The 24,958-nt window shown below is 42.4% G+C and overlaps 2 protein-coding genes across 3 annotated transcripts in view; one reads left to right on the plus strand and one right to left on the minus strand.

The window, feature by feature from the left end:
* SRPX2 (sushi repeat containing protein X-linked 2) overlaps positions 1-6,486 on the minus strand; it is a 31,438-nt gene extending 24,952 nt beyond the window's left edge. The window contains exons 1-2 of the mRNA XM_070291057.1: positions 6,072-6,486; positions 4,145-4,375 (exon numbers count right to left, since the gene is read on the minus strand). Coding sequence (XP_070147158.1) covers positions 4,145-4,226 — 82 coding nt within the window. The 5' untranslated portion in view covers positions 4,227-4,375; positions 6,072-6,486. The remainder of the gene's footprint in view (positions 1-4,144; positions 4,376-6,071) is intronic.
* TSPAN6 (tetraspanin 6) lies at positions 6,307-18,357 on the plus strand. Of its 2 annotated transcripts, none has more exons than XM_070291059.1 (9): positions 6,307-6,400; positions 13,311-13,801; positions 14,707-14,895; positions 15,160-15,234; positions 15,757-15,855; positions 16,120-16,254; positions 16,533-16,616; positions 17,344-17,449; positions 18,134-18,357. In XM_070291059.1, the coding sequence occupies exons 2-8, from the start codon at positions 13,715-13,717 to the stop codon at positions 17,410-17,412; spliced, it is 738 nt and encodes a 245-aa protein (XP_070147160.1). In that variant the 5' UTR covers positions 6,307-6,400; positions 13,311-13,714; the 3' UTR covers positions 17,413-17,449; positions 18,134-18,357. The 2 variants fall into 2 exon arrangements, with proteins under 2 accessions (XP_070147160.1, XP_070147159.1); XM_070291058.1 differs by lacking the exon at positions 6,307-6,400 and adding an exon at positions 9,954-10,004.
* Positions 18,358-24,958: the final 6,601 nt, after the last annotated feature.

Here is a 24,958-nt window from a genome sequence, read left to right on the forward strand (position 1 = left end):
TGACTGAGTTCTGAGGATGGACTGTTGTCCCAGATAGGAGGCAAAAAAATAGAACCTGAGCAAGGGTCTTTCCACTAATGATGGGCCTTCTTACAGTCATCAGAGGCAAACAATTCCTCAAGCTCCCACCAGCCCACAGGGCACCAGCCTTTTGCTATACAGTCCATGGGGTTGCACAGAGTTGGACACGACTGAGTGAATTTCACTTTTTTTTTTTTTTATCAACTGTGTATTAAGGATAATTCTATGCAGGCAGCTTTAAAAAAAAAAAACACATAGAGCCTTATGGTGATAGGAAATCTTACAATTTCAATTTAAATTGATTGCCAGGGCTAGGGGTGGCATGCCAGGGCAAAGAGGGAGGGCTCGAGAGGCAAGGGGGTAGGAGTTTCACTGCCTGAGCAGTTTGCCCTGGTTTGCAGAAATATTCAGTCACTCTAATCAGCAGGAGCCTTAGTAGGGAACTGCTGAACTAGAGAACATTCTGAGTCCACCCCCGTTCTGTTAAGTGGTCCAGTCCCTGTGGAGGCCAGTCTGCGGCTGTCTGGGAGACTAAACAGTGTGTTCCACCAGACAGCAGGAAATGGGTCATGCATACTAATTGGAATACAACTTGGTCCTTTCCGGAGGGAAGTTTCCGGAAGCTCTCTTTCCAGCCTCACTGTTGTGCCTAAAGCACACACATTAATAGAGCAGCCAGCCGTGCTGGAGTCAGAGACAATTCTTCATTTCCAGGAGAGGGTGTGCTTCTGGGACAAGGCTGGGTTTTAGCGCCGGAGCCCTTTGGCCTATGTAAACACCCTGACCACAAGCTTACCCTGTCTCCTCTCTGGGCAGGGACATGGGGCCCCCTGCACTAATGGGTGGAGCAGAGGGTAGATGATGAGGCTCCTCCATTCCCCAGGGGCCCAGACTGGGGGTGAGGGGTGGGTGTTGGGAAACTAGTCCAACTTGATGAACAAGGGAATGAATCAAATTGAAAGTTTGTCTTATGAAATCATAGCCTCATCGGTTTGCCCTCATTCCAGAGGAAAGAGTTCATATTTTCTCCTTCCCTTTATTTTTTTCTGGTTTCCCTTTTCAGTTCTCTCCTGGCTTTCCTTTATTTCTCCTTGGGCCTCCTCTCCCTTGCTCCCTCTTTCCCCACCTGAGTGGTTTCTTTGTGGTGGAGGGAGGTGGCGGGGTGGACAGAATTCTTGTCAGCTGTTTCAGTTTAGTATCAAAGCCTTACAATGCCTATAAACAGGAGGCCAGATGTGTGTGATTTTCTAAAGGATTTGGTCCCCATACTCTTGTTCCAGAGCTTGCTTGTGAACAAATTCCCAGCATGGGAGCAAGCCTCTGTTTACCAAAAGAGCAGACAGGAGTGTCCAAGGCCTATGGCTGGATAACGACCCCCACAATAACAACAGTGACTCTTACCATCACTCAGCACCTACTCTGACATCTCAGTGAGGTAGACACTCTTATTGCTTTCAAATACAGATGAGGCAACAGGCTCAGAGGCATTCAGGAACTAGCTTGAGGTTTCCCAGCTAGTAAGGAGCAGAGTGGGCATGGCAGCCCACAGTGGTTTGATCCCCTTGATGCCAAACTCAGACACTCCACTAAAGATGGTTGTAGGGGAAAGCTTTGGACAACATCCAACAGAAATAAAAATCCAAAATCTTTCTTGCAATTCAGCTTTTTAAACTCTGTGGGTGTGGGATCGAAGGCCACCCAACATTTCATATCATTCCAGAATTACAAGGGATGTGGAAAAGCTGAGGTGAAGACTCAGTCAGATAATTACAGTCTTCACCAGGGCACAAAGCTGGCTGGCCCAGTGCCAAGTCTGCTTTGTGACAGGAATAAGTTAGGGCCACCTTACCACTTTAAGCCTTTCCATTGCTCATCTTTGCCTGTCTTTGGATAATTTTTGGAAAATATTAAGATACTGAGATGTGATATATGAAACTAGAGGACCCCTCTCCCCACCTTGTTCTATCTGTCTGTCCCTCTTCAGCCCTGGTGGGGAGAAGCTTTGGCATCATTCCTTGGTCCCTTTAGGCTGATTGGTGGTTACTGTGAGTTCTGTTACTGGGTTCCTCCAACATCCATGGAACAGATTCTCTAAAGCACTACACTTTACAAAGGTGTGGTTGGAAATGTAACTGATAGTTGATGACTATTTTAAGATCCACACTAATGCTTGGATTATGATAAGAAATGCTGTCTGACTTCCTGAACTGCACAGATATGCCAATACACACTTTTAACCCACTGCTGGCTTGATTTGTATTTTTAACCCTTCCTACACCCTGATGATTATTCCTGGATCCTATTTCTGATTAGCCCAGAATCCATACTTGGCTGCTTTCCTTGTGCTACTCCCACTGGAGGACAAGGTCATAGCCATGAACTACACAGTCCCGAATGCATACAGTGGTCACTAAATATCTACTGAGTGAAGAAATGAACACATGATCAGAGCAAACTCAGACAGTTGAGCTAGTGATGTAGGGAAAGATTACTGGGAAATCCTCAAGTATCTCTCATCACACAGCCTTCTAAGAAAAGAAAAGGACAGAATGAACAGGTTGGCAGGATCGTCAGACTTCACTAGTCGGGGCTCCCAAGAAGGAGTGATGAGCATGGGGACTCTTGCAGGAAGTGGGGAGTGGCAACCTTTGCAAATGGCCTTTTGAGGCTTTCAAATGAATCCAAGTCTTAAAAAACTGCATTGTCTTCAAGACTCCAAAAGCTCAGGCTTCCACCCTGGGGAAGGTAAGGGCCTCAGTGTGCTCTGGGGTTTCTTATAGTGATTCGGAATCAGGCTTCACTCATCTAGCCTACACTCATGGTTTTTGGCTGGATTTTGGTCTCATGTACTTGAACTGAAGCTAGGGAGAGTTTGGGGAGGATAGCTGCACATATATTCTGGAGACTTGGGCTCCTTTAACCCCAAACAGTGTGTGCTCTGCCAAGGGCTTGATTTGAACATCTTCATCTCAGTATCAGCCCTCATGCTTCACCCTCTACAAAGCCAAGTTAAGCCAAACAGGGGAAGAAGTTCGCATATTTGTTTGAAAACTTGACGCAGCTGTTCCAAACAGAGCTTCTGCCAGAGGCTTCCAGCAGGAGCTAAGGGCATGTGGAAAATTTTAGCTACGATGACTGCAGCTGTGATGGAAGCAGTTTGTTATTTACTCATCTCTGGATGTTTTTCTAACTCCATTAGTTGGGCCGGCTCCTTCCCCCGCTCCCCCCAGCCCCCATGAAGGCAGACAGTGCTGGCCACAGAGTATTATTACCACTTGGAATGCCAGCTGGGCCCCATCAAAAACTTCTGTCTGGCACCTCATTATCCTTCCTTCATTCCTCCCCTTCTTTTCCCTCCTCGAGGAGTAAGTTCTCTTGAGCTCCCTATATCTCCCCAGAGGCAAAGGATGAAACATTCAGGGATCTAGAAATCCCCATCCTTTCCGAAGTAAGAAACAAGCCAGAAGAAACCGAGGGGTTCCTGTTCAACAGAATGTGGTCTGAATTGTCATTAGCAATTTTTATCAGAAAGGAGCTATAAAAATCTCATCCTATAAATAATGTCTGGGAGGGGAGAGAGGAAGACAGAGAAAATGGAAAAGCAGGTAATATAATGGTCTCAAAAGCCATGTTAACAAGCCACATTTGTAATATTAATTTATATTTATGAAGTTTAGTTCAAGTATGTGGCTGTTGTTCAGTTAGTTGTGTCCAACTCTTTGCGACCCCCTGGACTGCAGCACATATAGTATAGTTCATGTATATAGTATTACGTAAATTACTAGTGCACAATATAGTGGTTCACAATTTTTAAAGAGTATACTCCATTTTTAGTGATTATAAAATATTTGCTATACTCCCTGTGTTGTGCAAATAAGCTACAAGGATATATTGACCAAACTCACTTTTATGCTGGTGCAGCCTGTTTTCAAAAATCTCTTATTAGTTTGCCTCAAAAGCCTCCCTCCGTAGCCTGCCTTAATGTTTAACCATCTTCTTTATTGAGGATAGTTCTTCTCTGTATCTAAGTGCCTCCGATTTCAGTCTAACCCTTCCCTTCTCTAAGACTTGGTCTAAGCCCTGCCCTTCCTGGAAATAATGGGCTACAGTTCCTATGACATACCTGCATACCATGTTGGCATCACTGCTGGAGTGAGGAAGAGCAACAGAGAGAGCGCTCCTCTTCGAGTTAGTTGAATGGCCATCCTTAAAAAGGGGGTGGGGAGGGATGGGAAGGGGGTTAGGGACTCAAGAACAGAGGTATGTGGCCAGAGCACCAAGGCAAAGGAGGATGACTTTCAGAAATCAGACATCAGTGAACTTCCAAAAGTGAGAGGAAGCACACATGCAGGATCTACGAGGAAGAAGAGAGATTTTTAAATTAACAAATGCCTGTTATATTGTCCCCTTTGTAAGGATCTCCCACTTTGAGGATAATAAGACTCTATTTGTGAATTCTGATCTTTTCCTCTCAGGAGGAAGAGGACAGAAAACAACCAATTCTCAGTTGATCCTGCTGATATCTGATGCCAGAGTTCCATGGCCTAAGTTACAGAGAGGGACACTGAGCTATCAAGACCAGGAAAGGGCCAACATGAAGTCATATAGAACCAAGAGAGAAACCTGCAATCTAAAGGTCCCAGGCTCCATCCACTGAACTAGCGCTTCCTAACCACGAATCTGAGAAAGTGTCAGCATATACAGACTAAGAACTTGAACTCTGGAGTTACGTAGACCTGGATATGTATCCAATTCTGTCCCTATTAGTTATGGGGCTTTGGACAAATTCCTAACCTTCTCTTAGCCTCAGTTTCCTTATCTATAAAATGGGCATAATAATAGAATTTACATTATAGAGTGGATTATTGCCTGACACACAGGGAAGCAGTCCATATATATTAGATATTATTATTACCAATTCCATCTTGAACAGGACTGATGTCTCCTTCCTCTAGTCTCTCAGGCAGTGATTGTACCCTGGCTCAGTTCTTAGCTTTGGATTTCGAGGCTTAGCGGTTTGGTAGTGGCTTCTGGCTTTCAAGTCCAGCCTAACTTTCTAGTTTTATCCTGCTGAGCCAGCAGGAGGTCAGTAAGGTTGGAAAGAACATACTAAGGTACGTGAGGAGAGGGTAAGCAACCTCCCACTGTCCTCTCACTTCCCATCCTGTCCTCACTCTAATGAGTGAGGGACTCTCTAATGGGACTCTAATGGGATGAGAGTTTTGTGGTTTCCAGTAGGCAAATACTTCAAAATGACAGTATTGAAACTTGCTGCCCATTGCTGTAAACTGGCCACTGGATTTCTCAGCAAGTACCCATTTACCCACAGGCTTTCAATGAAACGCCACGCTCAGGGGAGGGGTCAGTCCCAGAAATGGAGGAACAAAAAGATGGCAGATTCTGACCAGCATCCCTAAGGGACATGAGAAGTACAAGAATGGCAGAAATTCATTTTCCAATTCATTGCTATCTAGCTTCAGATTCTGTCTAGAGAGTGGCAAGGAAGCAGAATACAGAAGAAGTGAGAGCAAGCAGGGGAGGCAAGGAAAGTGGAAAGACATGGGAAGGAATCTCAGCAAGAAAAGATAATCAGCCAGAGCTGAAGACAAGAGATGAAAGCAGAAAGAGGGAATGAAAGGCCGAGAGAGAGGAGACTACAGAGAGATGCACTAATCATCAACCCCCTCTCCCACATGCAGCCTCCATCCAGTTCTTTGGTTTGGGAGCAGGGGCTTTCCTTTGCAGACCCAGTGCTCTGAGTCTGTGACCCCTTCCCTACCCACCTTTCTCGCCAATCTCAAACTGAAAACTTGACTCAATCATGGGGTCAGCCACCGCTCTGCTGTGGGCAGGGAAAGTAGTGGGAACCTGTGTCTGCAGCCAGGTCACAGCTCAAAGAGAAAGCAGCATATGGTCCAATTTCATAAAAGAACTTGTCCCCCCCACCCCATCCCCGAGCCATGTTGCCTAAGTCCTGGGTCTCACTACTCCCTCGGGTTCAGAGATGGGGTGGTGTGGTATGGAGTGAAGGGTGAAGCAGCAGATCTTACCTGATGTATGGGGTTTTTTGTACTCGCTCTTCTCTTTCTCCTTCCTCTCTGCTCCTCTCATCAGTCGGAAAAACTACTTTTTAACATTCCTAGAATGAGTGGCTCTTGGTCTGTCCGGGCCTCCAGGATTCTGTTAACACTGCCCAGATGTTAGGACATTGGCATCTGCCAAAAGTTTCCTTAAAGCTATAGTAGCCCCAAAGCTATAGCTGTTCCTCCCTCAGAGAAAGATTTTAGAGAGATGGAGGAGAAAGAATGCAAGGATAAGAGGAGCTCAGCCCGTCTGCTGCTGAGCAGAGGAGAGTGTGAGCGGCGCTGGCCTCAAGCCCGTGAGTATAGTAATGACTAACAGGCTGGCTAAAGGGCCTCCAGAGATGTGGCGCAGTGAAGAACACATTTTTTTTTTTTTAATGACATCAGGATTGAATGAAAAGGAATTCCATAAACTCTCAGGAGAGGGGAGGAGCGGAGCTGATTTTGAAATTGCCTGGAGATTTCCCTGTAATTCTTTAGTACTCACCATCCCCGAGTTGCCCTGCCATCCATATGCACAGGGTCAGACCTGCTTTGAAATTCTCTCTGATGACCTAATTCCAATGGATTTCAGTTTCTGATAAGATTATGTTGTTGACAAAATACACCATGTGCTTCCAGCCTTCAGGATCAAACTGATTTCCTGTAAAAAGAGCAGAGAGAAAGCATACTTACAGATGCTTTAGGGGGAGGTTGTTTAAGCGAATTGAAATGCTCTCTCTGTGCATGGCAAGGTTAGAGCCATTGCTAAGCTGTTTCTCACAGATTTCTGATGGAGGGCCGTGTTTCTCCTCACCAAGCAAGCTTTCTTCATTTTAGTGTCTGATAATGAGACTGTTCTACCATGGGACATATCTGCTCCTGATACTTTCCCTCCCTTCAGAGTTGCATTTCCAACTTCGAAAATGCAGTGGTCCTGGAAGAAATTGTTTTAGATGCTGTAGAAAGAATTTATTCCTTGTGTATGTAAGCAAATTGGTAACCCCTTCTCAGTTATGAAGGGAAGAATTGTACTTACAATAATACAAAGTTCAGTAGCAAGCCTATTTCATTTTTCATCCACTGATCATGACTACATACTGAGTGTTTACAGTGTGATCATTTTATAAAGTAGCTAAAGACATGGTCTTGGCCTCATTCATTCAATAAATTTATCAAGCATTTACTGTGCTAAGGATATAGGACAAAATTCCTGACATCCTAATCCATAATTAATTGAACAAATATTTATTGAGCATCTATTATGTACCACACACTGTTCGAGGTGCTCAAGAGACACCCTTGCCCTTATGGATTAGAGGAAACAGACATTTAACAAAAATGTTAATTACAATTTTGTGTATTAAGCTGACCAATCTTCACTGGGCTTCCACTGTAAGCTATGAGGGACAGTGATGAGAAAAATTGTGTGATTTTTGGTCTTATGAAGCTTACTCTGCAGCTCCCACAGGGTTTGTGTTTATTAGGGGAGAGAAGGAGGACACAATTAGAAAATTGTACAAGACCCTATAAATTTCCAAAAGGTATGGAATACACTGTGAAAACTCTGTGGGAAGACATGGGCCGTGGTCTGCTCTCAGGCAAGGGAAATGACATAAACAAGAGCTCATTGTTAGGTCAAAGCGGGGGATGGGCTAACTGGTATGAGGGTTCAGAGGAGCAGTAGGAAATAAAGTTGAATAAATCCTGTAGGGCCCTTGAAATCAGATATAGGCATTTACATTCAACTTATGTGTTAGAAAAGAGTGAATCTATTATATAAATGTGTGTGTGACAGAGAGCGTGAGAGAAAGAGCAAAAGAGAGAGATTGAGAGAGAGGAGAGAGGGCGAGTGAGTGAGCAGAGGGATAAATTCGACCAGGGTTGTTTTCTTTCTAAAAATCCCTTCACTGACTCCCTTGTGGCAAAGAATATAGTCCTAGCTCTTAGCAGGACACACCATACCCTACACAAGCAAATCCCCCTATGTCCTCAGCCTGGTTGAAACATTCACTCCATGACTCCTCATTCTGGAAACACTTAACTTGTTCTTCCTTTCACACTGTGGTGGCTTGGGACAGATATGTTTACTCCACTCTGTAACCCTTTCCCTTCTTTCCTGGCCTGTTGAGAAGCTTCCCTCAGCCCATCCCAGCCAGAGCTGGTTTACTTCACCTTCCTTTTCTATCATACCACTTTGTACATGCCTCGTGTCTCAGTTATAGGATTTATCACATTATTGCCACTATTGATCTATGATCATCTCTGTTCCCTACTCTAACTAGTCTGTTCAACTCAGACTCGTCTCTGGCCCTTACTAGACTGTGAGTGGGACCACAGCTTAGTCTTCTTCATCCCCCCAGCACCAAACACAGAGCCCAGAACATGCTAGATGAAGATGCTACACAGGCTTTGGGTCCCACTCAGGGCTGGAAGGAGCAGGGCAGAGGGGTGGCAGTGAGAGATTAAAGAAGAAAATGAAGAAGAAGGTTATGGAAATCATAGGGAGATCAAGGTAGGGGATGAGTGAGACAAGAGGGGCAGCATTCCTATGAAGCACTGGGGTGGGTAATGCGGAGACCTTACAACAAACAGGTGGGGTCAATTTCTTTCTTTCTTTTTTTATATTTTTTGGGGGGTTAATTAAAAAAACCAACATTTCTTCAGCACTACTACATGTGGGTAACACTGTGTTAGACACTGTGGGGATATAAAGTTAAATAGAACACTTTTTCCTATGATTTTGTTGGGAAGACAACGCAAAGACAGAGAGACTGGCAACATTCATACATACAAATATAAATTTTTTTAAGTTCTTGAAGTTTAGTATCAAAACTTTTAATAAGAAGCACCTCAGAGTCAAAAAGATATTGTTTTAAGAAATATTAGATACGGAAACTGACTAGTTGAAATCTCAGCAAAGCTCAACAAGCCTACATTTGAAATCATTCTTAGAAAGCAGACTAAGACAAATTGATACGTAAATGTAAGTTTTAATACCATTTAGGAGTATTTCTCATTTCCATGTGTCCCAAATTGTATATTATGAGTCTTTTTGAAAAAGGCAAGATAAGGACTAGAAAAGGAAGGAAGGATTCATAGAGAATTTGAAAGGAGTACATGGGAAAAGGGTGAGTGAAAAAGACAATTTCAGAGAAGGAACAGTGAGAATACACAAAAGACAAGAGGAATAAAAAAGATATTCTTATTTAGGAAGCTTGTTTTTAAAACTATGCCTGTGAATTATCTGTCAAAATTATGATGTTTAAATTATCTGTTTAAATGATGTTTATCTGATGACTATAATGTAAAATATGAGACTTTAATAAGTAGAAGGTGCTTTTACATTTTACAATAGGTGCTTAGCCAAAGGTAACTGGAGGGATTCTAGAAAAGGTATTAGAAAATGAAAATAAGATAAGCAGAGGGCTTCCCTTGTGGCTCAGCTGCTAAAGTATCCACCCACAGTGGGGGAGACCTGGGTTCGATCCTGGGTTGGGAAGATCCCCTGGCAAAGGGACAGGCTACCCACTCGAGTATTCTGGCCTAGAGAATTCCATGGACTGTACAGTCCATGGGGTCACAAAGAGTCAGACACAACTGAGTGAAGTAATGTCCCAAGACGTTATCTAACAGCTCAACTTCATTTTTCCATTTTATGTCAGTGTGATACTGGGATTACTTAGACATTTAGTTTTTAATTTCACTTAATTAATCAAACCTTGAGCGACTACTAAGTGGTTAGCCTCAGAGGTCAGCTATGGCCAATGAGCTGAACAGGGATTGGCCGAGCACCAAATGACCTCATCAATTGAGCATTGTGTCCTAGGGTCCCAGAGAGTATAAAAGCGGGTGCAGGAGCCCAGCCAAACTGGCTCTTCACATAGTTTCTGAACATGTAGACAACCAGACGTAAGACAGGTAAGCAGAAAAGAAGCAGATACTGTAGCAATTGACTAAGGGTATGAGTTAATGTGAATGATCAGAGTATAAGGACTGATGATAAAGAAAGAGGTATATGTGTTGGCCAGGCTGGAGAGTTGGGGGAGGTTGTTCTCATTGGGTTGGGTTTGAGCTGAACCTTAAGTTGTGGGGCAGGGATTTTGAGTTTAGAGATTGGGAAGTAGGGAACAGATCTTATTTATTGGGGAGATAATCTTACTGGCTTATTATGGAACAGAAAATTCACTTTGGAAAAGCTATAGGAATAAGCTGATGTGCTGGAGGAGACATCATTCAAATGTCAAAGAAAAACACTTTAATCTTAAAGGTTACAGGAAGTTAACAGAGAAGGGACCAAATCTATACTAAATGTTGAATGTAAAACAAGCAGTAACAATATTTAAGGAAAGTATTTTGCTTCCCCCCCTACATTTTCAACATCAAATGTGTTTTTGTGATCAGAAAAGAGGGAGAAATTAAGAGGTTGAACCAGAAAAGCTATTGAACTCCCTTTGCCACGCTGGGATGGGAAGGGTTACCTCCTAGGTGGTTGGGCTAATTGAGTGAAGGCAAAAGTTAAATTCAACGAAACCCGCAAGTACAAGGCAGAATTGGGGAAACCATTGAGGTTCTTGTGCTTCAGGGGCTCCAAAGAGCCCTTGTTTGTGGTTAAATGTACAATAGCAGCCATATCTCATCAGAGTGGGCTCTGTTTCTGAGAGAAATGGAAGTTGCCAGGGTTTAGTCCTAGGCAAGTTACTTAGCCTCTTTGAACCTGTCTCTTCATCTGTAAAACATGAGCAATGGTAGTCGCGGCCTCACAATAAGGACTTTTGTGATGTCAGGATGAGGTAACACTTTTTGGTTGCTTAGCAACGGTGGTTGGTACATAGTCAATGCTCAGTACAGCATTTATTAATACTTTAAGGAATAAATTTATTTTATAACATAGAGACTTACTTCTTACATTGCCTAGATGGGATTAGATGCCTCTTTGTCTGGGTTTCGACCCAGACCCAGGCCTAAATTTGAACTAAACTGAACTTCTGGGCTTGATGGCATGGCAATGGTGGGAGCGGGGTTAGCAGGGTGGGAGGCACTGTTCAAGGTGTTGTGGCCATAGGAATATTAAATTCCATGTCAGGTTTTGGTTTAATTTGGCACTGACTGTTATTCAAACAAAGCAGTTTTGTGAGTAGCAGAGGAAGGGAGGGGAGGAAAATCAACACATTCTTGGAAATAAGATGCAGCTTTTGCTTTGCTATTTTGTTTTTCCTTTGGCCACAGAAATATTTGCTCTCAGGCTCACAATGAAAATCCCTTTCAGGACATGGTACAAACCCAAACTTCAGAGGAAACTTCATTTAAGATGACAAGAATTTAGCAAGACTTCCCTTGATACTTTTTTGTTTTAATATGAGAACCCCTCAGATGTGTGCTCTTTAGTTTAGGGAGACCTAAACTTTGCATATACTGAGAGCCTCCTCAACTTCATTTCCTATGGCTGTGGCATATATGGTGTTTTAAAAGTTGATGTCTGCCTTATTTCCTGATGATCTTAGTGTTTATGAAGTGTATAGATGTATCATTTACGTGTTCTCTCCATGTGTTTATGTGTTAGGCTTTTCATGCTTTAGTATAAAGCATGGCAGTGCAATAGTTCTCCAACAGTTGCTCTCTTGGACCTCAGACATCTGGCATGATGCTATAGGAGCTGGTCCTAGGTCAATATTTGAAGCACAAGGAAGCTCTGTGTGACCAAGTGAATGGAACTTTCCTGTTTTCTGGTTCTGTGGTATGTGTTTAAAGCAAGATTTAGAGCAAAAAAGTTTAGGCAGTCACTTCTTCACCAATGCAGGGCTTATTGCCGTGGCAATACAATGAATGACCATTTGTGATGTTAAGCTTGTGTCACTGATGATGTAATTGGTTGGTTAGGAAACTGATACTGTCTTCTAATCCCATCCCCCTAGAAACCACCCCCCCCCGGCCCCCCGCACACACTTGACAGTCTCTTCCCTCAAAGAGCTTATACTTTTGTTAAGAAACCGGACCTTAAGGGATGAAAAAAAAAATCCCTACCTATCCTGAGGTCTCTAGTATTTAGGAGATTGTGAAGAGGGCTGGTGTGTGTGTGTGTGTGTGTTTTAAAATTCCACTTCACCCTAGAGTTTGACTCAGGTCTGCCTGTGGACATAAGGGACAGGAAACTTTCTGGTGATTCATTCCCATCCTAGAAGCAGTTTAAGATCTTAGGAACACATGGTCTCAAGTTGTAGGAAGATCTAAGCAACTGGTAGAATTTCTTTGGGATGAGTAGGCACCAAATACCAAATACAGCTTATATAATAGAGGAGAGGATTGAAGAGCACAGTTATCTCTAGCTTTGCCTTTGCTGTTAGTTGTGTGACCCATGATTTCAGCCTCTTCATGATCAGCTGTTCTTGATCTGAAAATACAGAGGGCTGGAATTTACGGTGCCTTTCAGGTTTAACATTTAAAAGAGAGTCACATTTACCGGGTGTTCTCTGTAGCGCCTTCCCTTTTGAAAGTTTGTAGCTAATAGCTGAACTTACATTTCAGGATTAATTACTTTAAAGCACTTTTCCTTAATCTCCAGTAATTTAGATGATAAGGAGGGAGAGGGATAAAGGCAAGAATGACAGTCTTTTGGACTTTGTGGGAGAGGGAGAGGGTGGGATGATTTGGGAGAATGGCATTGAAACATGTATAATGTCATATAAGAAATGAATCGCCAGTCCAGGTTCGATGCAGGATACAGGCTGCTTGGGGCTGTGCACTGGGATGACCCAGAGGGATGGTACGGGGAGGGAGGAGGGAGGGGGGTTCAGGATGGGGAACATGTGTATACCCGTGGCAGATTCATGTTGATGTATGGCAAAACCAATACAATATTGTAAAGTAAAAATAAATAAATAAATAAAATGACTAGGAAAAAAAGAATTTTTGGCAAATTCTTGTAGAGAAATTCTAAAATTCATTATCTTTCCTATCTACCTTTGGAATTCTTTCAGTAAGTGGTTATTTATTCTTGAGTCCCTTCCCCACCTCCTAAAACAGTATTCAAAAACGGAAAAACACAAAACAAGGGACACACACACACACAAAAACAGCATAATTCCACCACTCAGGTAAATTGCACTTTTCCTTTTGTTTCTCTTTGGAAATATATGTCTGTGTCTTGAGAATATTTTGCTACGTAATAAGATACTCTTAGATTACTTTTAACCTCTTTTCATCCTTTTTTTCCTCCCACCCTTTTAGGGCATTAGGGGCCGGCGAGGCCGTATCTCAGAGCGCTGCTGGCGCTGCTGGTGTTAGAAACAATATGATGCCGTTATAAGGGCATGGAGAGGGGTAGGGGGCAGGAAACATTCCATAAGCGAAAAAACGAAGCAACCTCCACTCTGAAGATCTAAGAAATTTCCGAGACTAGAACCTTTTGTGCAGCGTTTTCGGCAACCTTCGGCAGAGGGCGCTCGGAAATTGTCGTCACTTTCCGGACAGCCTCCCAGACTTTACCCTCTGGAAAACTGTACAGTGTTTCCGGCTCTTCTCAGTTGCGGGCGCTCGTAACTTTTCGGCAGTTTCCGGGAAGACTCGGGGGCTCCGCGCCTCGCTAGCTGTTCCGATCGCCTGGCGCAGCTGGGCAGGGTCTCGGGCGAGTCATGGCGTCCCCTTCTCGGAGGCTGCAGACCAAACCGGTCATCACTTGTTTCAAGAGCGTCCTGTTGATCTACACATTCATCTTCTGGGTGAGAGACGGAGACTCCGGGGACGGGAGGGGACCCCGGGCTGGAGTCGGGGAGGGGGTGTGTGACCCTGAGCCCAGGGAGCTCGGATCCGAAGTGGGAAGGGAGGCGCGAGGGCGGTTGGGGGGGCGGCCGCTGCTGGGACCTCGGCGCGGGGACTCCACCTCGGGTTCCGGCATCTCGCCCGCTCGGGTCGGGGTCTTGGGCAGCTGAGAGGCTGAACAAGGACCAGAAGTGCCTAGCGTTCGAATTCTATGCGGGGCGCCTGGAATGGAGTGACACCCCCCTCCCCCGCCCCCAACGCAAGCAGAGAGTGTCCCCTGAGACGCAAGGCTTGCCTGGGCCCGGGGAGGGCTCGCTTGCATAACAGTCTCTTTCTTTTCACTGCTTCAGAAGAGGGGAGTATTTCGCAGGTAAGTATGATAATGGCTCCACTCCCGCCAGTCTATCCTTAGGCTTGCTTTGTGTACCATTCTTTTCTACGCTGTGCACATGTGTTTCTGGAACGCTTAGAAACACTCCCTCTCCCCGTACCTGCGGGAAGGTTTTCTTCCTAAGGCGGGAGGAAATGGGTTAAGGAAGTTTTGAGCCCTAGGGCAAAAAAAAAAAAAACAAAAACAAAACCAGATCAAGTTTAAGAATTTTGTCAAGATGCCTAGCTGCCCCCTGGTTTTGTCCTGGCTACAGCGATCCAGCGTGTGGGTTTATCAAGACCTGTTCTTGTGTGCAGCTCCGCTTGCTAACCCCCTGTACAGTCCCCCCTTGTCTGCCATATCCCAGCCACAGTTTCTGTGGCCAGAGTGCTACGTCAGTTCTCACACCTATTGTTTCTTAAACATCTAGTGGTGTGTGGTTTGAAGATGCTACTGTATGCAGTGTGTAACTCTATTCTCTGATTTCCCACATAGATCACTGGTGTCATCCTTCTTGCCGTTGGCATTTGGGGCAAGGTGAGCCTAGAGAATTATTTTTCCCTTTTAAATGAGAAGGCCACCAATGTCCCCTTTGTGCTCACTGGTGCTGGCACTGTCATTATTCTTTTGGGCACCTTTGGCTGTTTTGCTACCTGCCGAGCTTCTGCATGGATGCTGAAACTGGTGAGTCCTTGTTTTCTTAAAATTGGTTGTTGGTTTTTGAAAAGGCCTATATGTTGTAGGCTTTGTTTCTTGGAACTAGGCATGGCCCCTTTCTGATTTTTCCTCTTCCTTATGAAAACTTAGCAAGCAACAGCATAGCTGCCAATTCCCACTTGTGTTGTGTTTTCCCTGCCCTTTTCAGGAACAGTGCGCTGAACACTGACCCCCTTTGCAGCTGTCATGTACCTTAGTTATGCTGACTTGGACTTTCTTTTTATCCCACAGTATGCAATGTTTCTGACTCTCATTTTTTTGGTTGAATTGGTTGCTGCTATCGTAGGATTTGTTTTCAGACATGAGGTAAGCCTGCCTTTGGGAACCTGAATATGTGAAAATTTATCCTCTAAGAGATAAAACTGGATAAATTTAAGTAATAGAGTTAAAAGACAGCTTTCATAGTGCTTTCACTAGCACAAAACTGGTAACACAAAATTGATACCTTCTCCAGTCGTCAAAACCTTAAAATCAAATTAGAAATTGGAATTCCACTCTGTTAAATCTGGGGTTAGGCAATCATTCAGTGAGTACTGAGGCCTCATCAAGGAGAGTGTTTAACAAAATGATAGTGAGGGTGGGAGATACAGCAGTACAAAGCTGCCACTCGAATAAATATAGGTCCCCATTGTACTTTGAACTTCTCATAGTTGTCATCTTTTACTGGAATGTTTTGCTTAGGAGTCCCCTTAGCAAAACCATATTGCTTAGAAGATAGAATTGGACCATGGATATTAATTATATGTTGCTGCAATTTCTTATTTGACCTGGAGATCAAAAGAACATTCTAGAATCTTTGTTTACCAGCCTTGTGTTTCTTTGCTGTAGATTAAGAACAGCTTTAAGAATAATTATGAGAAAGCTGTAAAGCAATATAACGCTACGGGAGATTACAGAAGTGATGCGGTAGACAAGATCCAAAGCATGGTAAGTGGTCATAGCTGGTGGCTTCTCAAGAGGGAAGCACATTCCCTGTTCCCTCAGAGAAGATGATAGTGCCCTGCCTATCATATGTTGTCCACTTGCACCATAGCAGTGAAAGGCAGACCAGTTCCAAAATGTTTATCTCATGAATTTTAATGCCAATGTCATAGGATAGAGATCACTGAGTATAGTCTTAGATGCTGGTGTAATTGTTTGACTACATAGTTGTAAGATGAACTCTAAATGCTTCTGTTGGATTTTTTTCAGTTGCATTGTTGTGGTGTCACCAACTATAGAGATTGGAAGGATACTAATTATTACTTGGAAAAAGGATTTCCTGAAAGCTGCTGTAAACTTGAAGATTGTTCTCCTCAGAGAGATGCAGATAAAGTAAACAATGAAGTAAGGAGTAAAAAAAGAATTTAATTTTCCCTCACAATACACATAATCTGTAATAGCGCAGAAAACTGAAGCTCAGAAAATTTGTGATGTGTGATTAAGTGACACTTAAATGCATAATCCAAAAAGTGAATCTCATGTCCCTCAAAGGAGATAGGATTTGTTATGAAAGAATCAATTTTAATAAAAGAACAAAGATCATCTTTTGCAGAGATGTGATCAAAGTATTAATTGCTTGGACTGTACTTACTGTTTATTTTTTAAAATTTCTCTTCCATTAGGGTTGTTTTATAATGGTGATGACCATTATAGAATCGGAAATGGGAGTTATTGCTGGAATTTCTTTTGGAGTCGCTTGCTTCCAAGTAAGTCGTTGTAGTTAGGAAATGTTTCATCACTCTTGTAGGTGTAGGCTACAAGATTTCCACTTTAAAGGCTTTGAGTTTTTGCCTCTGGGTCCTGTATAGCAAGGAGATTTTTTAGAGAAGTCACATTTTCACAAAACTCAGTCGATCATTTCAGTAGAAACATAGTGGTTTTGCCCTTTCCATTCCAGTTTTTGGTTGTCTTGGCTCCTGTTTTACCATGCTGTCTTCCACAGCTCCAGAGTTCTGTGAGACCCTCTTGGGTCTCTCTGAATCTGTACTCTCTAATAAAATAGCCACCTTTCCAAAGTTATAACCATGAAATTAAAATTGTAGCTCCTCAGGCTCCCATTTGAAGTGCTTGAAAACCACATGTGGTTAGTTGCCACCATGCTGGACAGCATTTTCATTATCACAGTACTGCCTCATAGATGGAGATTTTACTTGATGAGATGCTTATTCTAAGCCATATCCTTTTTGCTCTGATAACTGAGAGGGAGAATAAGAAAACTTTCCCCAGGCTTCAGGATTTTCCCAGAGTGATTTATGTCAGGGATGGGTTGTGAAATTCCAGATCACAGTTGTAGTTAAGACATCACATATAAGCTTGTTATAGAAAAAACTTAAGGAAATAAGTAGCAAATTGGAAGTGAAAGGACCTGTATCTTGAGGTCTTTAAGCTTTGTGTGTTTGTGTATGTTTAGTTTTGCTTATATTTTATTTCCAGCTGATTGGAATCTTTCTAGCCTACTGCCTTTCTCGTGCCATTACAAATAACCAGTATGAGATAGTGTAACCAACATAACACGGGCCTATTACTCTCCAACTTTAAGGTATGTTCATTTTGATCCTCAGCACTGTCAGTGTTTATTCCAGCCTATACATGTGATGGATAGGACTGAGTTTGCAAAGAAGATCATGTCCAGCAGTGCATTCAGATATTATCAGTATTGTGTTAGCAGCGGGACACAACTGAAGTGACTTGACACAGCACAGCCATGCATAAGCACTAGTCTGGCAAAAATATCATGGCCGTAACAGGACAGATGGGCCTCTCTGGGTTTACCTACACGTCAGCCTAAAGATCCTTCATGGTCCCCTTTCTAACAGATTTGGACCTAATGAAGAGAAATGAAGAATCGTAATAGTGACCTTACTTGTAAGGGTCCCTGGCAAGTACACTCTGGCTCTTGATCAATACCAGCATTTTCCCCTGGTCTTTTACCCAATTCTCATTTACTGCAGTCTTCTGGTGGACTATTGCTAGAGCCATGAATTCATCTAGCTTAACTAGATTTTGGAGAAACATGTGTTTCAATAATTTCAGAATTTAAATGATAAAACGTGAGAACTATAGCTGGCTGAATTGATCGCTAGCGTTCCCTTCACATTTGATGAGTCACTCACTGGGAACACGTGGAGATCTTCACTAGCAGACTAGATTAAAATGTGTGCAAATGAATACAGATATTGAAGTTTGGGTTACAAGGAACTTAACTATTTTTCCTTTAATTTAGGATATTAACATCCCTATCCCCAACTTTGTGAATTACAAGATTGCCTGGATGGAAGACCTACGTTTGTTACAGATAGATTGAAAAATTACATCAGTAGTCTGATTCGATCAAGACAGTTTGATACGTTCGAAGTCCACCTTTTGTCCCATTCATGTTATATCATTGAAATCTCCATATCACTCTGAAACACTGGAAGAGCTTAATAAATTGTAAACGAAGCAAAACTGTTCCTCTGGACTTTTTTGTCTTGGTACGGGGCTTTTGAAAGACAGTGAGTTTGCTGTTCATGTAGTAAGATCGAAAACTGACCCTTCCAAACTTGCCCTTTTCCCAGCCAGAGTTATCTCGTGTGATTGTATACTTTGCTTCAAGAAATTAAAATGTTTTCATTAGTCACACTGTGTAATTACAGCCAGTAGTTGGATAACACCCATCATCAGAGTTGCCAATTGGTGGTAATGGTCTCTGTCTTCTAAGGCAGTCAAGACTTTAAAAGGCACTACACATGCTCCGTGATACACCAGGTTGCAACACTTTAACACTTTTACATTTCTCTGCCTCTGAATTAAGGTATTTACAGTAACATGTTTCCCTTATTATTTGAAAGGTTCTAATTATTACTGGTGCCAGAGTTATTGTATTCTTTTTGGGAATTTAAAGCAATAGATCTTCATTAGCTTTAGCTGGTATTTCCTTGCCAGGTTCATATGACTTAATTGTCAATACTAAGGTTAACTTTGAATAGTTTTGTGCCTTTGATTAATAAATATAAATCTTTTACAGAATAGTGTTTTCCTCTAAAATCATTGTGTTTTAACTTTTGGAAAATCTGGGATGGTGGTTTCCCACTACGAAAGCTAAGCCCCACATTTCTACTTGGTGAATATAGTTGTGGATATGAAATGTAAACCTGAGATCTGGACACATTTTTGGAAAAGTCCCCGTTTACAAAAATTATTCTCTGTGAAAGAAACACATTCCTTGCTATAAAAGAGCATAATGCTTATCATTCTCCTAGAGATTAGACATTTTTTATTGTATAGTTTAAGAAGTTGGATGGGGAGAGAAATAACCTGTATCTTCTGGGTAATGAAATTAATCATTGAAGTTGGAGTTGGAATGGGGGAATTCTTTCTTTGGTTTTGAGTTTCTTTATTCACTGTGTGTGTGTTAGTTGCTCAGCTGTGTTCGACTCTGATTCTCCTGACTCTAGCCTTCGAGGCTCCTCCGTCCATGGAATTCTCCAGGCAAGAATACTGGAGTGGGTTGCCATTGCTTTCTCCAGTGAATCTTCCTGACCCAGGGATCAAACTCAGGTGTCTTGTATTGCAAGCAGATTCTTTACCATCTGAGCCACCAGGACAACCCTCTTTATCCATTAGAAGAAGCAAGCTCATCTCTGACTGCCACACATTCACAGTCCTTGAATTTGATGGTAAGTAAGTGTTAGTTGCTCAGGCGTACCCAGCTCTTTGCAACCCCATGGACTGCAGCCCACCAGGCTCCTCTGTCCATGAGATTTTCCAGGCAAGGATACTGGAGTTGGGTTGCCATTTCCTTCTCCAGGGGATCTTCCCAACCCAGGGATTGAACCCGGGTCTCCTACACTGCAGGCAGATCTTTACCGACTGAGCTACAAGGGAAGCCCAAATTTAATGGTAAGGAGTCAATCACAGTACAAGGAAAGTGGATAAAAACTACTAAAGTTAATAATGAATTTGGCAGTACCTATTTGAAAGTACTTGGAGTTACTGCAGAAAAAGGGTATTCTCCATTAAAACATTTGATGGGAGACTTGACATAAGGTATAGGGATAACAGAATTGAAAAAAAATAGTGGCTTTCCAAATGTAGTGACTCAGTTATTGAAATCAGTGATGCTAAAGAAGGATTTAAAGGATAATCAAGCTTCCTTAAAGGATAATTGGAGCAATTTTCAAATAGCTATTTTTTCCACTAGGGTGGCCTAGGAGAACCTTTTGAAGTTTTCTTTAGTATTTTATAGACGTTTTTTCTCATTACTAAAAAAAAAGAAAAGAACAAAGCACATGTGAAAAGTAGAAAAAACAGCCTGCCTTGCCCTGAAGGTGGGCCGGTGTGTTTGTTTATTTTGGATGGCCAGTTAAAAGTCCCTTCGAGCTGAGGTGCATCTGTACACGGACTATCAAGTCCACCTCCACCTTTGCAATGCGCCAGAGGTGTCCTGCGGGTTGTCTCACTTCCAGGCACCAGGTTGCCCGCTGCAAGGCAGCTCTGAACTCCACTTTGAGAAGCACACCTTTCTGAAAGTGTGGAAAGCGTGGCAGCTTTGGCCTATTCCCGTGAGGGGTTTGGTTTATGTTGTAGGCATCAAACTTTTATAGAAAGTAAGTCCCTAATACAAGGTATAAATGCCATTTCTGTTTCTCCTTAGCTCACACAGGATTCTTTGAGACTGTGCTTTTAACCTTCTGTCAGAATCCAAGTTGGTACTTTAACAGTGATGCTGGCCAGCCAAAGTGATTAAATTACTAGAAGCCAAGCAATGTATACATTTTTGTGTGTGTGAAGTTGAGAAAACTTTGATTTTTTTGGACTGTTATGTATAGGCTTTTGTTTGTAGGAAAAAGTCTAACACAAGCTGTAACTACTATTCCTCACAGCATACATAAGATGCATTGAGATTTGTTATTTTTAAAATTTGCTGCCCTTCAAGGTTGACACCTTTACCTGTGACGTGGGCAACCAAACTTTTTTAATTTAAAAAGGAAAACAGAAGTCTAATATATCAGAAAAGAATACATAAACTGAAACAGTTTGGGGGAAATGAGACTTTTTAAGTCATGGGTCTAAAACTTCAGATTTCTTGTGAAAGAAAAACCATTATGGTTTAATTATGACTTTTCTATTATGTATCCCTATCCTATGGAGCTTAGTAGACTTGGGCACTTGTAAGAGCACTGCAAATGCTAATGAAATGAATGAAGGAGCCAATCTAATTATAATGGTTTCTTAATGTTCTGTTAAATAAGTCGTTGATCTAAATATCTCATTCCATATAAGCCACTGTTTATCTAATAGAAACCCCCTGCCCGGTCAGAAACCACTTAACCTCGGAAACCTCTCTGCTAACTTCCTGTGAAATCACTTTTTGCTGCTTCTTTTTTGAAGTCCTTGCTACATGCGATGCCACCGAAGATTCTTGATTTTTGTTTTGACCTTGTAATATCCTGCTTTTCTTCCCTTTTCCTGCTCTTTCTCGTTTACTTTACTGTTTTAATTTTCTCCTACTTTTCAAGTGTGGCTGCCCGCCTGAGGCTTGCATTTGGCTTTCTGCTCTTAGGTTATGCTAACCTTGGAGGAACTGAATGTAGATGAGGCTTCAGTTGTGTGTTGCTAATTGTGACTTGCTTGTTTCCCTCTCTGTCCCCAGCACCCCACACTGTAGCACTCTGAACACTTAAAGATTCAAAAACCCCTCCTATAACATGTAGTCCATGGGTAGTAGGCACATTTGATGTTGACTGAACTGGTTCCTTCACCAGGAATAACAGTTTATGGGAAGCAAGGAAGACGGTCCAATTGCTCCGAGAGCGTATCATTGGCTCTGCTACATGCATTCATCAGATGAACATGAGTTATTTGGGTAAGACTGTCATACTTGATCTGGTGGTGCTCTCATTACCATGACCTCAAAGTTTTTATTAAAAAATTAAAGTAGTGACTTGTAAAGATTTCTCTCTTCCAACAATTTTTTCACCACCATTGCTGGGGAAAGACAATCCCAATAGCAATATCCTCAAAGCAAATCAAACTGGCATGGTACATCCCTGAATATAGACAATCCACGAATAAGTGTACACAGTGTCTAAGTAGTTAATACAACTACTCAGAATCATCACTGGAAAAGTTTGGACACAGGGTAACACATCGTGGGTACAGTAGATTTTGAGAGATGAGGGATGGCATCCATACATTTTCACTCCAAATGCATGTCATGACCTTCCTTAGCAGGAAAATGGCATCAAAGAGAAGATGTTGTTCAGTCCCTAACTGTTGTTCAGTTGGACTCTTTGCAACCCCATGGACTGCAGCACACCAGGCTCCTCTGTCCGCCACTATCACTTGGAGTTTGCTTAAACTCATGTCCTTGGAGTAGGTGATGCGCTCTAAATGTCTCATTCTCTGCCACCTTCTTATTTTGCCTTCAATCTTTCCCAGCATCAAGGTCTTGGTGCCTCAGTGGTAGAGAATCCACCTGCCAATTCAGGAGACGTGGGTTCTATCCCTGGGTTGGGAAGATTCCCCTGGAGAAGGAAATGGCAACCCACTCCAGTATTCTTGCCTGGGAAATCCCATGGACAGAGGCGCCTGGGGGGCTACAATCCATGGGATCGCAGAAGAGTCAGACACAATCTAGTTGGACTAAACAAAGGTTAGACCCTTTGCAAAGAACTTTTTTCCCTACTCAGTTTCTTCTTTCTCCTTTCCCGGCAAAGGTAAGAGAATTAATGTTTACTGCGAACTTACTAATTGCCCAACATGTGTAAGGTGCTTCAATCAACTACCCTGTGCAGGGAGTTAGAACTATCCCCATTTTTTCATAAAAAAACACAAAAAAGCTGAAAATTAGGTTAAATGACTTGTGCAAGGTCACACAGCTTGTGAGTGGCAGGTCTAGGATTTGAACTTAAATCTATCAGACTCTGAAGCCCATGTTTCTTTCAGTGATTTTTACTGCATGGTAATAACAAAAAGGCTTTGTGGCTTATGTGGTACTGGTCCATGGCCAGAGAACAGGAGTAAGAAAAACACAATTCTCCTCTAAATATCTTTTAATCAGTTTTTACTGAATATGTAATCTTTAAAAAGATTTCATGAAAATGAGTATCCTATTTTCTCACAATACGCTCTTGTAGAGCGTTAGCATACAAAAAGTACATATTAAAAACAAGTACATCTATTGTTACTCCCTGCCTCTACATTATTGAACCAAAGAAATGACTATGAAGAGTTAACTGCAATCTAAACATTAACCCATCCCATTTTCTTTTAAGCCTCTCATTACTCGGGCAAAGGCTTCCTAAAGTTCATAAACTAATATTTCCTACATTAGTAAAGATACTTAACAACATTTAGCTGCTTTCATAACATTCTTTTTTGACTATCTTTAAACATTAAATGGAACCCCCCTGCACCCCCTGCCCCACCTCCAAAACCCAAACCTCTGATACACAGTCACACACATGCTGGAGCCAGAATCAGTCTTATTCTGCAGGCAGAAATCCAAACTGTGCTTTCTCTAAATGGACTGATGGGCTGGTTTGCACATGCACACAGATAATCTATCCCCCTGCTGGACTACAACAACTTCCAAGAGTCACAGCCCCCATGGTGTGCCTCAGGGCATCTAGGGAGTTCAGAGCTGCTCACCACAGCTCTCTGCAGCCTTGAATCTAGCCCAGTCACAGTCTGACCCAAGCAGGGGTGCAAGCAACACAGGCCCTTCTTCATGGTCTTTCTCAGCCCCCACGCCGACCCTTCTTGGCCTTCACCCCATCCTGGCCTCTGATACTGGCAGAAGGAAACCTATCAGAAAGCATGTCATGGTAATTATTCAAGAACTTGGCTTGGAGATATACCCGGAAGAATTCAGAAAATATCAAAAAGTTTAGTGAAAAAGAAAAATGTAAAAATCTGACAAAAATAACCAGTGTTTTGATTTAAAAATAGATGTTTCTTATCCACAAACTGAATACTGTACATGAATTATAAAATGTATAAAAAGTCAGAGTTTAAAGTGGTATAAAGTAATAAAGTTGTCTCCCTTTTCTGCCCACCCTCATTTCCATTTCCCAGAGGGAATTACTGATAAAAGTTCCTTCTGATTCCTTCCATATATTGCCTGCCGTGTACAAGTATATCTTATATTATTTCATTTCTCTCCAACAAATGGAAGCCATGGTTAAGACCACAGATTGTGGAGCCAGACTGATGGCTTGGATCCCCAACTATACTAATTACTGGCTGCGTGCTCTTCGGCAAGTCACTTAATGTCTCTGTGCCTCCGTTTCCTAATTTATAAAAAAAGGGATAAATAATATTACTTACTGCATAGGGCTGTTATGAGAATTAAATGATTCCTAAAGGCTTCCCAGGTGGTGCAGAGGTAAAGACTCTGCCGGCCAATGCAGGAGACTCAAGAGACATGGGTTCGATCCCTGGGCTGGGAAGATCCCCTGGAGGAGGACATGACAACCCGCTTCAGTACTCTTGCCTGGAGAATCCCACAGACTGAGGAGCCTGGTGGGCTACAGTCCATAAGGTCGCAAATAATCAGACACGACTGAAGCAACTGAGCATGCACGCACATTTCATTGTATGGATATACCATATTTGTCTATCCATTTGCCAGTTGCTGGACATTTAGATTGCTTCTACTTTTCGGCAATTATGAATAACGCTGCTGGGAACATTTCCATGGAAGTCTCTGTGTGGACATATGTTTCTATTTCTCTTGAATTCTACCTGGAAGTGGAATTGCTGGGTTGTATGGTGATTTTATGTCTAACATTTTGATGAACTGCAAACTGTTTCCAAAGTGGCTGTTGCATATTATAGTCTCATCAACATCCAATGACTGTTCCTGTTTCTCCATATTTTCACCAACATGTGCTATTGTCTGTCTTACACTCATTCTAGTGAGCACAAAGTGGCATTTCACTGTGGTTTTAATTTGTATTTTTCTAATGACTCATGATTGGAGAAGGCAATGACAACTTACTCCAGTACTCTTGCCTGGAAGGGAGGAGCCTGGTAGGCTGCAGTCCATGGGGTCACGAAGAGT

Source organism: Ovis canadensis, chromosome X (genome assembly GCF_042477335.2).
Source record: "Ovis canadensis isolate MfBH-ARS-UI-01 breed Bighorn chromosome X, ARS-UI_OviCan_v2, whole genome shotgun sequence".
In the NCBI taxonomy this organism is placed as follows: domain Eukaryota; kingdom Metazoa; phylum Chordata; class Mammalia; order Artiodactyla; family Bovidae; genus Ovis; species Ovis canadensis.